Source organism: Triturus cristatus, chromosome 5_1 (genome assembly GCF_964204655.1).
Source record: "Triturus cristatus chromosome 5_1, aTriCri1.1, whole genome shotgun sequence".
In the NCBI taxonomy this organism is placed as follows: Eukaryota; Metazoa; Chordata; class Amphibia; order Caudata; family Salamandridae; genus Triturus; species Triturus cristatus.
In genome coordinates this window covers 328948754-328965710 of record NC_140587.1, presented here as the reverse complement: position 1 = coordinate 328965710, position 16957 = coordinate 328948754, and the positions used below count along the sequence as shown (strand labels likewise).

Sequence of the window (16957 nt, the reverse complement as noted above, 5' to 3'; positions counted from 1 at the left end):
CCTCCTCTGTTCGGAATGGAGGCCCGAGCCCGCTGAAAAATCCGGGAGGAATAACGCCGCTGGAAAGTATTAAGCTGATATACGTTTCTCCAAACCTACAGCCTTCAAAGTCTCCACTTCGGTCCTCATGCGGGCTACCTAGTCATCCGCTTGGAAGCCAAAGAGTTGCACCAGAGAACAGGAGATTGGAAATACACTGCTGTGCCGCAGGCGTCAGACGAATCCAAGCATGCCGCCGCAGAGTAATACTATGGCAATACCCGGGGGCCGCCAGGAGCAAATTATCCGCTGCCGCGCCGACGATTGGATTCGAGACAATCAGGCCCTCACTTACTATCCCTGGCTGTAAGTCTTTCCTCCTGTCTCGGGGCGGGAGATCCACAAAATTGTTGAAGGAACTCCCACTTGCAAGTCTTCCTACCCGCCGAATCCCTCTTATGGCTCTCTATATCCGGTGGCACCGGGGAAGTTGGAGCTGTAACATGCTGTTTTCGTGCCGCCACCCCTATGACAAAGTCAGGAGTGAGATCCACCCGGAGGAAGGCATCGACTCCGGAGGGCAAAAGTACTCCCATAACCTGGAAGGTGTCCAAACCCGGCACCAACAGAAGCAGTGGACGGAATTTTTGTCTCATCCGTAGAGTTTCAAACATCACTGATGTCGACTGTACAGGGAGCCTTAAAGCCAGAACCTCCTGGTATATGGAAATACCGCCAACCAGTGAAAAACCCTCTATGGGGGAAATTCGTGAGAGTAGGAGAGAACCTTCCCATACTCATGTAACATGTATCGCTGGCATGCCGGAACCGAGACCTTCCGTAACGGTGACAACGGGATCTTATGGAAGACAGCGGAGCCCATGCGACCAATGTCTCAAACGAGACCTTGTTCTTGGGCTTAGAGGTTCCACGGGGGTCGTAGGCTGCAGAGCCATGGGCCCCTGAGGCTGAGGCGGTAGGTGGGAGAGGAGCCGGAGAAAATTCTGAGGTATCCCCGATGGGACCACCAGTGGCGGCGGAGCAGGAGGCGACCTAGTTGAAGAGTAGGTACGCAAATATTCCACACTAAGCAAAGAAACTAACATCCCTCGCTTACGAGCTGGCCACGTAAAGTAGCCCCAGACTCCCCATCAGAAGTTCTCCTCAAAGTTGATCCACTGCTCGACGTTGAGAGTCGACGTTGCCTGGAACGCGAAGTCCCCGCGACGATGATAGGTTCCCCACGGAGCGAGGCCAGGAAACGGGACCTAGACGTCGAGCGTCGGTATGGACTCCGCGAAGTCGACCCTCCGCGAAGTTGACCAGGACCGGCAACGTTTTTCAGTAGTTTTCCTGCTGGGGAGCACCCCAGAGGTCGCAACAGGGGACTTGGCAGAGGATTTACCCTCTCCTTTCCCAGAGGCTGAAGATGCCTACCATCTTCCCAGCTACAACCCAGGGAGCCGAATCTTCTCCCTGTCAGCAAGGTGCACCTGAAAAAGATGTTACAGAGAAGACAGGTGTCAAGTACATAAGACAGGCAAACATAGAAAACAAACTGAGCTCCAGACTTGGCCTTTTTCCTACGGCAGTCAAGACACTTGCCAAATAGAGATAGCATTTTGACAAGAAAACTGCAGAAATTCTGCCAAAAAACCACAGCAGAATGTAGACAAGGGCCAAAGACGTCGAGTGAAACTACAAAAATCCAGAATGAATCACAAAGTGAATGAAAAATGAAAAAGGGAAGAGCAAGATGCTCCAGGGTCCGGCTAGCAGGAGCCGGAAAAAAGAACTGGAAGTAACTGGCCTTTAGCTGTGCATCATGGGATACAGAGGGTCTCTGGAAGGATTCTTAAAGGCACGGTATCCATTTACAGACATATAATGGCAGCCTATGGGGCTTGTCTGTCCAACCCTTCATCTCCATCATGAAAAAGGGATTTTTGTGAAGGGGAGTTTCTATATGTGTGAAACTTAGTAAAATAGTTAAATTTAACTGTTAGCTGGCTATCCTTTTCTATTCAGGATGACGTAATGGCCAGAGTAGCCTAGTGTTTACAGGCTGCATTGTCTTTTCTTATCTCTTAAGTGTCTATGCAGGACTGCAAAAGAAGACAACTTAAGAGACTATATCTATTGAAGTGCTCCGGGGTCCACGCACATGGGCGGGACTATTCACATGATTATGACTATACACAGAGATCCCCTACTACAGAACTCTTCTTCCTATGAAACTCTACATTGCAAGTTGCTCTGTCTTTCATGCTCTCATACAACAGCGCACAGAAGTAGGAATTAGTGAGTTAGGTTCTAGATATTATAAATGACATTTTAGCAATGCTGGAAATGTTCATTTTGTTCTCGTCATTACCAACGTGTCTTATTGCAGTTTTTACAATCTGTGTTTTAGATGTTCCGATAAACAGATTGTTCCTGTAGTAATAAATATTTTGAAAAGTGTTCATTCTTCTTAGTACAGTGTGAGATACACTGAATAAAGAAATAAGGTTTGTTGCCGTTTCCACAGTACCCCTGATCACTTTATGGGATTGTTAGTAATCCAAAAGCAATACTTTTATATCAATTACACATTGAATAGTGCATTGCGGAGCTACAATAACTTGTTTTTCACATTAATTGCTGGTTCAATGAACTAAATCCACCTGTGTCACTCACTGCTGGGAACTCACATCTTGTAAAGTTACGCCAAAGTCGTAATTTACACAACAAATGATGCGCCATCATGACCATTCTGAACAGTCTGTATAAAGACGGGGGGAAAGTAGTCAGGAACACCAGGCAAGACTTGTATAATGGAGTCCAAAAGGGTGTAGGTATAATGCCCCAAAAAGTAGCAGGTACTGACAGGACATCATGCCAAACTGGTCAAAGAAAACATGCACTTCCCCAAGGTTTCAATGTGCTGTGATTCAATTTGGTGGGATGGATGGGAATGCATTTTGGGGGCCGAGGGGGTTGACCTAACTCATTGAGACTTGCACAACTAGGGTCTCAGGGATGGAGAGTCAAAAAGTCCAGATCACCCGGAGCTGGACAATGGTGCACCATGCTTTCCTGCATGTTCAACAGAGGTCTGGAACAGGGTTTTGCCCAAGTTGCCAGGAAGGGTGTCTGTGAGGGCTTCATTAAACAAAATTATACAGAAGCAGGGGCTCCGTATTTGTTTGGCCAGGCTGATGCACCTCAGTGAGAACATTAGTCTTCATGTCCCATTCTGGGTAATGAGCTCAGAAACCTTGGCCACCCTTTTCATGGTGAAGGAGGCACGTTCTTCCATGGCAGGGCCAGGAGGCACAATTAGCCCAGTGTCTGGGGAGGTGTCCAGCCCATTGGCGTCCTGAAGGTACTCCTACCAACTGTTATCAGTGTATGGTTGGGCAAATGTATCCCCAGGATCAAATGCAGCAGTCAATATGTACCAAATAAAGTAGGATAGTTTCAGCCCTTTTTTTGAGGCAGGGGAAAAGTATTGGAATCTGATCGGTTTCCCCAAAGGCTACGGCCCAGAGGGAGCAGGGCGTAGCCCTGGTCGAAGTTTCACAGACTCCAAGCACATGAGGTTGCACTTACTCATCCAGTGTCAATGCTCATGGGTTTGGCATGTGTCACAGCATCAGGATAGGAGTCAGTAGCACAGCTGGTGTGCAGCCCACAGTAGGTCCAGCTGCCACACAGGGCATGCCACTCAGCAGAGTCGGTTCCTTTGGACTTCGAGGCATGACATACACATCTGATAATGATCCAAAAGCTGCAGCATGGCTACACGGAATTCTTTGAATTGCTGCGGCATCACTGACAGCTGTGAAAATTCAGATTGCATCTAGACAGTTATATTCTGCTTTGAAGTGGGGCACCTGCTCTGGAGTTGGAGTAGTGGGAATAGGCAGAGTCTCGCTTGGACGCATTTTCTTTTCTTCGACCTAGATGATCAACTGCTGTGGAAACTACTTCAGGAGGGGAATCTTGCCTTCAAAGGTCATGACTTGACAGAGCACAGCGGGGACTTGTAGAACAAGTTACTTACCTTCGGTAAGGATGTATCTGTAAGAAAGTTAGATTCCTCACCTTAGAATATCCCCAGGCATCAGGCTAGATCCGGAACGATTATCAGCAATACCCCTTGCACGTCGCTAGGCGTCATCTGCGGCTCGGCATCAGTCGTCAGCGTCGTGTGCCGGAATGACGGAGTACTTAGACGCCACCCTCGCGCGTTGTCAGTTCTTGTACATAGCTTTCCGCGCCAGGAACGCAGAGCCATGCAAGAGACCGACACTGGTGCCAAAAAATGCTAGGGCCCTGGAAGGGATAACCTCAACCCTAGATATCGGTTCGCAGAACGGGGAGGACGGGTGGGTCGGTGAGGAATCTAACTAACTAATGTTTGTTACAGATAATTCGTTACCGAAGGTAAGTAACTTGTTCATCTGAAAGAAACACGTTAGTTAGATTCCTCACCTTAGAATAGATACCCCAGCAATACCAACCCCGGTGGTGGGTCTGCGAACCAAGATCACACCAGAAAGTCCTGGAGAACAGAACGGTCAAAGAAGCAGTTTCTCCGGACTTGGCTGTCCAGGCAATAATGCTTGGCAAACGTGTGCAGCGAGGCCCACGTTGCTGCCTGACAGATGTCCTTTAAGGGGACTCCCCGACCTAGGGCAGTCGTCGCCACCGTGGCCAGAGTGGAATGGGCCCTCAGCCCTACAGGAGGTTCCTTTTTAGCTATGGAGTAACAAGTTTGATGCACAAACCGACTCACCGAGAGATGGTCCGCTTGTGCACTGCCCGCCCCTTCTTAGCGCCCACGTAGCCAACGAAAAGTTGGTCATCCATCCGGAACTGTTTTGTGCGGTACAGATAGGAGCGCACGTTTTGGGTCCAGACGGTGGAGCCTCTCTTCCTCTTTCGAGGGATGCGGAGGCGGAAAGAAAGTGGGAAGCATAACAGACTGCCCGATGTGAAAGGCAGTCACTACCTTAGGAAGGAAGGAAGGAAGGACGAACGAGTGCGGAGCACAACCATGTCTGGATGGATAGAAAGGAAAGGAGGCTTAGAACAGAGTCTGGAGCGCACTCACCCTTCTAGCAGAGGTGATGGCTACCAGAAAAGCAGTCTGAAGCGTCAACAGACGAAGAGGACAATTATGAAGTGGCTCAAAGGGAGCGCACATCAGATATGTCAAAACAAGATTCAAATCCCACTGAGGTATTACGAAAGGGACAGGAGAAAACATCTGAGTAATGCCCTTAAAGAATCGAGAAACAGGGGATTTGAAAAGAGAAGGCTGATCAGGGAGCCGGAGGAAGGCAGAGATAGCAGAAAGATAACCTTTAAGAGTGCCCAGAGCAGAGCCCTGCTGGGCCAAAGAATGAAGGAAGAGAAGAACCTCAGAAAGAGGGGTGGAAAGGGGATCCAGCGCCTTTGCTGTGCACCATGCCACAAATTTGTTCCACCTGCAGGCGTATACAGTTTTAGTGGAGGGACGCCTGGCTGCCAGAATCACATCGCAGACTTCAGGAGGCAAGTCAAATGGCATCAACTGCCGCCGCTCAATCTCCACGCATGGAGGTGGAGACTGGACAGGTTCGGGTGGGGGACCGTCCCCTGCTGCTGCGACAGAAGGTCCTCCTGAAGAGGCAGTCGTATCAGGGGATCGATTGACAGACTGAGTATCTCGGGATACCAGTACCTTCGTGCCCAATCCGGAGCCACCAAGATGACTTGGGCCCGGTCGCACCTGATGAACAAGTTACTTACCTTCGGTAACGCTTTTTCTGGTGGATACAGTATCTGCCTGTGGATTCCTCACCTTGTGAATATCCCCTGCGGCAGCAACATTCGTAAACTTTTGTAGCAGTCCACGGCGATGAGGTCGAAGACTAAGTCACAGAGACACGGCTCCGCTCGAGACTCCGCTGACGTCACCGGCTCCATAAGACGACCTCGTCGGCGTGATGACGTCAGTTCCGCCCCTTTTTTCCGTGCCTTCGAGGCACACGGACGGACTGACAGCAATATATACACAGCATACATAGTACATAATATGCAAAGCAACACACAGTGTGGAGAATAAGTAGAAAGGCAAAAGAAATAACAATGCCTTTGACAGTAACAAATACATTTTGAAAAACCAATAACAGAATCGTAGGTATAGAAGGATGGACAACGGGGAGGCGGGTGGGTCAGTGAGGAATCCACAGGCAGATACACCAGAAAAAGCGTTACTGAAGGTAAGTAACTTGTTCTTCTGATGGATACATCTGCCAGTGGATTCCTCACCTTGTGAATAGATTCCCACAGCAGTCCCACTCCCGGAGGAGGGTGTCCACCCTTCTATACCAGAAAGTCCTGAAGGACGGAACGAGCAAAGTGTCTGGGAGGAAACGCGTAAAGGAGTTGTGAGCTCCAATCTATCTGAAACGCGTCCCCCAACGCTCCCTGCATCGGATACTGGAGACTGCAGAATGACGGGCAGTGAGCATTCTCGCGGGTGGCGAACAGGTCCACCCGAGGAGTCACCCACGTCCGAAAGACGTGACGAACCACTTCCGGATGAAGCCTCCACTTGTGGTCGGCGGAGAACTGCCGACTGAGACTGTCTGCACGCACGTTCAGCACCCTGGCCAGATGATTTGCCATCAGACAAATCTGATGGTCCTGAGCCCAGAACCATAGACGCAGGGCCTCTCTGCAGAGACAACCCACTCCTCCCTGTTTGTTGATATACCACATCGCGGTAGTGTTGTCCGTCAGGACTTGAACAGACTGACCGCGAAGGGAAGGGAGGAAGGCCTTGAGTGCCAAACGAATCGCCCGCAATTCCAGAAGGTTGATGTGAAGCAACCTTTCCTCTGGAGACCAAAGACCCTTGATCTCCAGATCCCCCAGATGAGCACCCCACCCTAAAGTGGATGCATCCGTAATCACTGTGGCCACCAATGGAGGTAGATTGCCCTCCACGCTCCACCAAGACAGATCCGCCGCAGCTTCTCCGGAGATACTCACATACTCCCTGATATCTCCCTTGTGCAGATACCACTGCCTGCGGAGGCACCACTTGAGAGCCCTTATGTGCCAGCGTGCATGGTTGACCAATAGAATGCAGAAAGCAAACAGACCGAGCAGGCGAAGGACTTTCAGAACTGTAACGACCGCTCAATTGTAAAACAAGGGAATCATTTCCTGTTTGTCGAGAATCCTTTGAGAAGGAGGGAATGCTCGACACACAGTAGTGTCCAGTACCGCACCTATGAACAGGTTGCGCTGAGAGGGCACCAGGTGAGATTTGGGCACGTTTATCGAGAAACCCAATTTGTACAACAGCGGAGTTGTAAACTGCAGATGATGAAGCACCTTCTCTGGCGACTCCGCTTTTATCAGCCAGTCGTCCAGATAGGGGAAAACCAAGATCCCTGACCTTCTGAGATGGGCTGCCACCACTGCCATCATTTTCGTGAAGACTCGGGGTGCAGTAGTAAGACCAAACGGAAGGAACGCAAACTGATAATGTTGCGATCCTACCGTAAACCGGAGATACTTCCTGTGCGACTTCAGGATGAGGATGTGGAAATACGCATCCTGCAAGTCGATCGACACCATCCAGTCCTCCTGATTCAGCACTTGAAGAACCTGAGCAAGGGTGAGCATCTTGAACTTCTCTTGGCTTAGAAAAAGATTCAAGATTCTGAGGTCCAATATCGGACGCAATCTGCCGTCCTTTTTCGGAATCAGGAAATACCGGGAGTAGCATCCCTGACCCCTCTCCTGCTCTGGGACCACCTCTATCGCACCATTTTGAAACAACTTCAGGACTTCCTCCTGCAGGAGAAGATGGTGGTCCTCCGAGCAAGCCCCTTGACAAGGAGGGTAATTTGGAGGGAATTCCCCAAAGAGAAGGGCGTACCCATTTTCTACAAGATCCAGAACCCAGAGATCTGTAGTTACAGATTCCCAATCTTGTAGAAAATGGGTAAGCCGGCCCCCCCACAGGACCAGCATGATCCAGAATGGCAGATCTAGGGCTGCTTTGCGGTGGTGGGAGGAAGAGGAGGAGGAGTGTTGACGGCCATGTGAGCGACCCCTGATTCTGCCTCTGTATCCTTTGGACAAAGCTTTGCTGCTGTTGCTGGGTCTGTCTGTAGGTACGAAAGGTTGCCCTTCCGAAGCCTCTGTATCTTTTAAAAGATCCCCTTGACTGGGATTGAAGGCCCAAAGACCTAGCCGTAGCCTTGCTCTCCTTAAAGCGTTCAAGAGCAGCATCTGCCTTCTTACCAAACAAACCAGATCCATCAAATGGCAGGTCCAACAAAGTCGACTGTACATCCGGGGAGAACTCGTTAGACTTCAACCACGCACCTCTTCTGGTGGCAACAGAAGACCCCATGACTCTCGCTACTGAGTCTGCCGTGTCCAGCCCACTCCGTGTCCAGCCCACTTTGTATCACTTGGCGCGCTGCCGCCTGGGCATCAGTCAACACTTCATTGAAGCCGACTCCATCCTCCTCAGAAAGCTTTGGTGGCAATTTTTTCGCCGAGTCCATGAGCGCATGGATATAGCGTCCCAACAGCCAAGTTGCATTCGTCGACTTAAGGGCCATGCTGGCCGATGAAAAGACCTTCTTGGCCGACTGGTCTATCTTTTTAGCTTCTCTGTCCCCCGGAACCTGAGGGAAAGCACCCTTGGATTTACCCGAGCAAGCCGCCTGAACCACCAGGCTCTCAGGCGATGGGTGCGATGTTAAAAACTCCGGTTCACCTGGAGCCACCCTATACCTTCTTGCGACAGTCTTAGAGACTGCGGGAGCAGAAAAAGGCTTACGCCATACCTCCAATACAGGGTCAATAACTGCCTCATTAAAGGGTAACAAAGGCTCCCAACTGTAGTGGGCAAATGCAGCACCTCAGTCAGAATATTTGATCTGAACTCCGGATTTGGCAACTGGAGATCTAGCAACTCTGCAGCCTTCCTGATGACCGCATGATACGGAGCCACATCTTTTGAGGGTTCATCTGAAGGTGGAGTGATTTACCACTCAGGAGACAAATCCAGTCCACTAGCCTCCTTAAGCTCCTCAAACACCATCAGACTCCATCAGCTCTCCCTCTTCAGCTTCTTCCAAAAGGTACCTCCTTTCATCCACCACTCTGTGCTTCCCTTCTGGATCTAATCCGCACAAACGGCGTCGGCGGCACCGTGTTCGAATCAGACGGCGCCGGACGTGGATCCGCAGGAGCAGCCGGCGTCGAATGTTGAGCTGGCGCCGGTGAAGATGGAAGCGGCGTCAACGTCCTCGGCGCCGGTAGATGCCAAGACGGCGTCGCTGGAAAAAACGGCATGAAAGTGGCCTGCGGATAGACTTGCGGCACCCCAAATTAAACGCCATTGGACCCATCTGACCCGCAGCTGCACCAGTGTTGTACATGGCTCTAGCGAACACCCCATACATCGCATTCAAATAATGCGAGGGGTCCTGACCTGGTCGAGGGAACGCAGGGTACTGGTCAGGCATCACCGGACTCGGGCCAACCGGCGCTGACGGTGGAATTAGCGGCGTCGCAGGCTCACCCGGGACTTGAAGATCCTCAACCGGGGCCGGAGACGGAGCCAGAGATGAAACCGGAGCCGGAGATGGAACCGGCGTCTGAGATGGCATCGGAACCGGAGATGTAGCCGGAGCCGGCGAAGTCACTGGAGAAGGACCAGGAGAATCCGGGACTGGTGAAGGAGACACGGATTCCTGCCGGCGACTTCGGAGCTGAACTCTTATCAGAGTGATGATGAGAAGAATGCTTCCTCTTCTTCTTATGCTTCTTGGTTCGCGAAGCATGCCCCGAAGTCGACTTTGACGCACACCTCGATTTCCTTCTTCTCTTTTCCTTTTTCATCTTAGCGATGAAGAGCTTAGCCTCCCTTTCTTTTAGAGCTTTGGAGCTCATCTTGCGACAGCAAGAGCAACCATAAACATCATGGTCGGATGAGAGACACCAAACAGTCGTCATGTGGATCTGTGATAGACATGTGTTTGCCACATTCCCGACAGGGCTTGAAGCCAGACTTCTTTGTCGACATCTTCTTCGAAGAGAAACAGGGAAACCCAGAAGAAAAACAAAGTAACAGTAAAGCTACCAACAGCAATTCCCGAAATCCGTTGGCGTCGACAGCGCGGAATAAAAGGGAACTGACGTCATCACGCCGACGAGGTTTTCTTATGGAGCCGGTGACGTCAGCGGAGTCGCAAGCGGAGCCGTGTCTCTGTGACGCTGTCTTCTACCTCATTGGCGTGGACTGCTACAAAAGTTTCTGAATGTTGCTGGCGCAGGGGATATTCACAAGATGAGGAATCCACTGGCAGATGTATCCATCAGAACTTCAGCACTCTGGGCAGAAGTGGTACAAGCGGAAAGGCATATAACAGACCGCAACTCCACTCGTGACGAAGAGGCTCCGAACGAGTGCCGCCTTGGAAACTCCAACGCGCAGAACTGCTGACATTGCGCGTTCTCTTCGGTGGTGAATAGATGTAATCAAGGCTCTCCCCACTGCCGAAAAAGGCCTTGCGCCACGTCCGAGTTTGAGACGCCAGTCGTGATCCATCATGCACCGGCAGCTGAGTTAGTCTGCTCTGGGATTCAGAGAGGCCGCCACATGTTGAACCACCAGGTTGATGCCCTGATGTTCCAGCCATGTCCAGAGGCGCAGAGCCTCCTGACAAAGGGTCCACGACCTCACCCCGCCCTGTTTGTTGCAATACTACATGGCGGTGGTGTTGTCCGTTAACACCTGCACCACACTTCCCCAGACAACGGGAAGGAATGCCTTCAGTGCAAGTCTGATCGCTCTCAGCTCCAAAAGGTTGATATGGAGCCGACACTCCGCCGGAGACAAGAGTCCTCTGATCTCTGCCTCCCCCATGTGGCCCCTCCATCCCAGGAGGGACACATCCGTCACCACTAAGTGCTCCGGGTAGGGAGAGGGATCTGCCGCAGACCCAATCGCGGTTCGTGAGCCACCACTGCAACTGCTTTGCGGTGCCCTCCGAGATCAAGACCTGGTCGGACAGGTTGCCCCGATGCTGGGCCCACTGAAACTTCAGGTCCCACTGCAGAGCCCGCATTCGCCACCTGGCGTGATGCACTAGCAGGAGGCCATCAGACCCAGAAGCCGCATTACCAACCTGACCAAAACCTGGGATAGAGGCTGAAAGATGGGAATCAGAGCCTGAATATCCCAGAACTGCCCCGATAAAGAGAAGCGTTTGGGAGGGACTCAGATGCGACTTCGGCACATTGATGGAGAGCCCCAGCAAATGCAGGAGGTCGGTCGTAGTCTGGAGGTGGGAGACTGCTTGCTGGGGCGAGCCCGCCTTCAACAGCCAGTCGTCGAGATAGGGGAAGACTGGAACCCCTGATCTGCTCAGATGAGCTGCGACCACCGCCATCACTTTCGTGAACACCCGAGGGGCACTGGTGAGGCCGAAGGGGAGCACAGTAAACTGAAAATGCTCATGACCCACCGTGAATCGCAGGTAACGCCGGTGGGCCGGCAGGACGGGGATGTGAAAATAAGCGTCCTGCAAGTCCAACGCTACCATCCAGTCTCCAGGGTCTAGGGCAGCCAGAACCTGAGCTAAGGTGAGCATCTTGAACCTCTCCTTCCGGAGGAAGGCGTTGACGCTCCTGAGGTACAAGATAGGGCGTAGGCCCCCTTTGCCCTTCTTGGGAACCAAAAAGTAGTGGGAACAACAACCACGGCCTACTTCAGGACCAGGAACGCGCTCAACGGCCCCTTTGGCCAAGAGGGCCGCAACTTCCTTCCGTAGAAGATTCAAGTGATCACCCGACATGCAGTGGCATGGCTGGAGGGGTCGTCTCGAAGGAGAGGGAGTAGCCCCTTCGGACGATTTGCAGCACCCACCTGTCCGAAGTAATGGAACGCCAGTGGAGCAGGTGATGGCGAACTCTGCCGCCCACTGGTGTAGAATGGGCCTGAAAGCACGGACTAGGAAGGCTTTGAGGCGGATGCTGCTGTGGTGGATGTGGATGGACCGGCACGTTGACCCCCCTGTACCGCCTCGGCAGAATCCACGTCCACGTGGAGGATGGTTCTGCGGCCTGTGGCTAGGCGGACGTGAGGGGGCGCCCCTTCCTTGGCCACGAAAGGGGCGAAAAGCGGATGTTTGCAGGCACGGGCCGAGAAACCCAAGGACTTGGCCGTAGCCCTGGAGTCATTAAAGCGCTCCAGCGCACTGTCCGCTTTGTCGCCAAAGAGGCAATCGCCATCAAAGGGCATGTCCATGAGGGTGCTCTGGAAATCCCCGGAAAAAGAAGTGGACCGCACCCAGGCGTGACGACGAAGCGCCACCGTGGACGACATTGCCCTGCCAAGCGAGTCAGTCGTGTCCAAACCACATCGGATGGCATACCGCGCAGCATACCGCCCATCGGCAAGAGCCTGAGCGAGCCGTGTCCGGGCCTCCTCCGGACACAGGGGCAGCACGTCCTCCACCGTATCCCACAGAGAGTGGGAGTAACGGTCCAAGAGACAAGTGGTGTTAATCGACCGCAGCCCTAAACTAAGGGAGAACAGCTTTTTCCCAAACTGCTCCAGTCTCTTGGATTCTCGATCCGGGGGAGTGGCCGGGAAGGAGGTCTGGGAAGTAGAGGCCTGGATAACCAGGCTCTCAGGGGTGGGGTGTTGGGACAGAAAACTGGGGGTCGCCCGGTGCAGGGCGGTGGCATCGGCCACGTTCCAATCCACAGGAGGTACTGTGGAGGGCTTGGACCAGGTGCCCTTGAGAACGTCCATCAGTGCTTCGCTAAACAGCAGCAGAGGCTCCGAGGAGCTTGTTGACGGTTGGAGCACTTCAGTGAGGAGGTTAGTCCTCACGGCCACAGTAGGAAGCTCCAGCCCGAGGGCTTCGGCTGCCTTACGCAATGCCACAGAAAAGGTAGCACCTTCCTCCGAAGCCACAGTCAGAGGAGAGATGAAGCCAGTGTCAGGGGAGGTGTCAAGGCCACTGGCATCCCCTATCTCATCTGCCCAGCCCTGTGATAACTGGCCCTGGCAGGCCAGAGGGTCATCAGACCCCTCCCAGTCGCCACCGTGATCAGATTCCCGATAAACAGGGGGAATGATCGGAGCCGGACGGAAGATGAAATGGTCACCCATCGGCGTCTGATGCAGTGAAGGACGGCGCCGCACCGGCGCCGTGCCCGGACTGAACTGGGGAACGGCGTCGTCCGGAGATGGCGCCGGGGGCGGAACCGGTGTCTACGCCGGCGAAGGAGGTGTCGTGAGGTCGACCGGCATTTACTGAGATCCAGGCCTGGATCCCACGGGGACCTGCGGCGTTGGGACCTAAGTCGGCGCCGGGTCGCTAGGCCTCCCAGTCGAGCCCACGGGGCCCGAAGGCGCACCGGCAGGCGTAGACGGCGGAGCCAGCCCCGAGAGGAAGGCACTGATCTCCGCCGGAGTCGCGTCAGTCCCAGGGACTGGCGGGTATGGGGACGGACGCGGCGCCAGGGGAGCCGCGGGGGTGGTACCACCCGGACCCTCGACCGAATCGCGCGACCGGCAAGGGGAGTCCATAGAGCGATGTCTTGGACTTCTTACTATGCTTCGATTTACTTGAAGACTTGGAACCATACTAGCGGTGGTGGTGGCTGCGGCTCAGCGACCGGTCCTTTGACCTCCTCCTGGACCGTGAACGGCGCGGAGCAGAGTGTCTGAGCTCGAGAAGCTTGCGGGACCGCTCCAGTCTAGCCTTCGAGGTCAAGGCCCGGCAGTCGAGGCACGACTCCGCGTTGTGGTTGGCCCCAAGGCAGTAAAGGCACCGGCGATGGTGGTCCGTTACCGACATCAGTCGGTGACAGGAGTCACAGGCTTTAAAACCAGGCATCTTACCGGCACCAGTTCGAGTCGACTAGTAGATAAAAGAGTCCAAAAAGTTTGTCAAAAAGTGACTAAAGGGGTAAGCTCTTCCTGGATCGGCACTGTCTGGCGCAGAAAAAAGAAGAACTGACGTCAGCGCGTGAGGGCGGTGTCTAAGTACTCCGACGACGTCATTCTGGCGCACTACGCAGACGACGGACCCGGAGCCGCAGACGACGCGCAAGGGGTATTGCTGACGAAAAATATTTCCGGATCCAGCCTGATCCCTGGGGATATTCTAAGGTGAGGAATCTAACTAACGCGTTTCTTTCAGATACAGACATTTGCCTGTGACAGTCCCTACAAGGTTTGGACCTTTAAGTCTCAGGAGGTGAAAGGTTCCAATTCACGCTAGGCTTTGAACAATTTTGATATAAAGGGCTTGCGAACAGAAAGAAACGGATGTCTGCGTTTGGCGCCTTTGTGCAGTACCCCATGTAAATGTCAGAGCCGCACTACTGCGCAAAATGTCTCTGGGTCCAGTCTGATGCCTGAGGAATATTCAATAGGTGGGAAATCTGCAGTTAGAAGGATCTATCAGAAACTTAGTTCAACAGTTTGACACGAAAAGGTCCTACCAGTGCTGAACAGTTTAATAATATCAGACTACATCATCAGCTGCCTCCGGGTCACTTTGGGTACAAGGCGTGACTCAGACTTCTGTGATCCACTGCTTGCTTTTCTTCTAGTGTCAATTACAGGAGTAAAGGACATCTTGGACTAATCCTCTTGTCCAGACGTCTATGTGTCTGCATTAGAAAACCCAAGTTTTCTGATTTGCTACTTCCCACTGTTCTCTGCTAATCTGTTCATATTGTGGGTTGGTGAAGGACAGGGTCTCCTTTTCAGTCGCTATTTTAATTTTAGCTGGGACTAACCATGCGTACTTTATGCCCACTTCACGTACTCTCCTCTTTGCTTAGTCATTGTTGCTGACCAGCCGCAGTGAAACCAGGAAACATTAAGTCTTTCCTATTTCCTACTACAAAATGGCTGTTTGCCTTGATATATTACAGAATGTGATAGGACTAAAACAAAAAATGGAGCAGTTTGGCAATCACTAGTCTCGGAGATGTTTCGGTGAGAGGCCTTGCAGAAACTCTGTGGGCACACTCCAGTGCAAAAACAGCACATGCCTTCTGATGCCACTACTTGTTTAATTCAGGTTCACAAATATGTTACCAGCAAGTACCATCAATATTTTCTCAGAAGCCTAAAATCCTTATGTTGTTGTGCATGGCTCTCCCTTCCAAATTATCTGCTTTGTATTCCTAGTAGTGTACTCTTTCTGTGAAGTCATTCATGTTTTTGGAACTCATCTGAGTGGCACCACTTCCGCCATGGTTGCTTTAGTCTTTGTTACCCAGCGCTTCAGTGTCAATTTTACTTTCAAGGGAGCTCCTTATAGATGCAATGGCAGAGAGAATTTAATCTAATTTGTCCTCACCACAAATCCCGGATATTAGCTCAGGAAAGAATAATGGGCTGCACAGTGGCACTAGGCCCAGTTCTGCGGACTACACCTTGGCCATTACTATATGGGTCTAGATTATCGGATGTCTGCAGAGTTCCGATGTTTCTCCACCTCATCCCCTCAGCAGTGGTTGAGAAGGGTCTTTTAAGGTCCTGCGCAGATGGCAATCCCTCCCACAATACTGCCTTTTCACGTCTCGATTCAAGATCAGGTGTATTGCGCAGCTTTATCAGGGGGGCAGGGGTCAGTTCTACACACCAGTCAACTCCCATCAGAAAAGCAGTTTGTGTGATTCTGGCCCTCCAGGTGCCTTATACCCCCTTCTTCCATTCAACGTTCCCCCGCGTGTCTGACCAGGCTCTGCAACCATGGGGCCACCAACCTTGTTCAGGAGGCAATTGTGGTCATTCAGCACCCACTTTGCAGTGCATACCTATCCTCAAATCACCTGGCTGATGTCCACTGAGGGCTGGAGTAGACACTCTTCTTAGTGCCTATCTTGGACAGAGACATTTTGCCCTCAGCTACACTGCTCCACTTTCAAGGAGAGTAGTTTTATCAGGGGTCTCGTTGTTACATTGCTGCACTCTTTGCAGCCTTATCCAACGCAGAAAGGCAGGGAGAAATAGGTACTCCAACATTTGTCTGCTCCATGCCTCTTCACTAACTAGGCCCACCCCCGTTGGACTTTCCAGGTTCTTCGCAGCCAGCTGACAATGTGTTTGAGTGGTGGAGTGGTTACAGGATCAAGGGGTGGGAGACTGTCATTCTGGACAGTCTCTGCAGCACGGGTCCATCCACTTTCACCAGGCCAATCCATTCTTGGGATGCGGTGCACACTCAACAGCTTCCTGCAATCTGGTGCAATACATATGCGCCGCTGCCTCTTACTGCCTTCTCATCTCTCAATTGTATTCAATATTATACAAAGGACAACTGAAGAGATGGCAATAAATTACTATAAAAAAGCAAAACTTTGAATTGGTGTGCTTTTCTTATTCAATATCCCAACAAAAAATTGGACATTCACTTTGTTTTACTGTTAACAGTGTTAGTACTGGGTTGGTGTACATTACTTGCCTATGCACAGTGACATCAGTAAAAATGGCAAACTTATTTAGAAATAAAACACAGGCCATCATTTATCAGCATTAATTCTTAAAAAAAAAATCATGTTTCAGGTGATAGTATTACTATAGCAGTCAATGTAACATCTTACTCTAGATCAGGTAGTGGCTGGTCGAAATCATGAAACTCCTCAGGTAGTGTGATTGCATTATAAGCAGCTTCTCGATTTTCTTCAGGTAGATCAACAACACCTAAAAGTAATCAGACAAAAGATTAATCATAATTTCAAGGTTCAAGGATGCTACTGAAATTTTTTCAAGTTGCTCAACAAAATCCTAGGTAAGAACCAAGATTGCCACCATTAATAGAACATTCAAAAACTCACTTCCTTTCATAACAATCATGTTGCAAGCCAAATATCAGATTCTCACAAGCAATAAAAACAGTACAAGTTACTCAACTTGTTTCTCACTTCTGTACTC

At 51.5% G+C, this 16957-nt stretch overlaps 1 protein-coding gene across 1 annotated transcript in view; it reads right to left on the bottom strand.

The window, feature by feature from the left end:
- The window catches only part of RAD21 (RAD21 cohesin complex component), a 343159-nt gene that overhangs the window by 114527 nt on the left and 211675 nt on the right, over positions 1-16957 (bottom strand). Inside the window, exon 4 of the mRNA XM_085605069.1 lies at positions 16627-16726. Coding sequence (XP_085461195.1) covers positions 16627-16726 — 100 coding nt within the window. The remainder of the gene's footprint in view (positions 1-16626; positions 16727-16957) is intronic.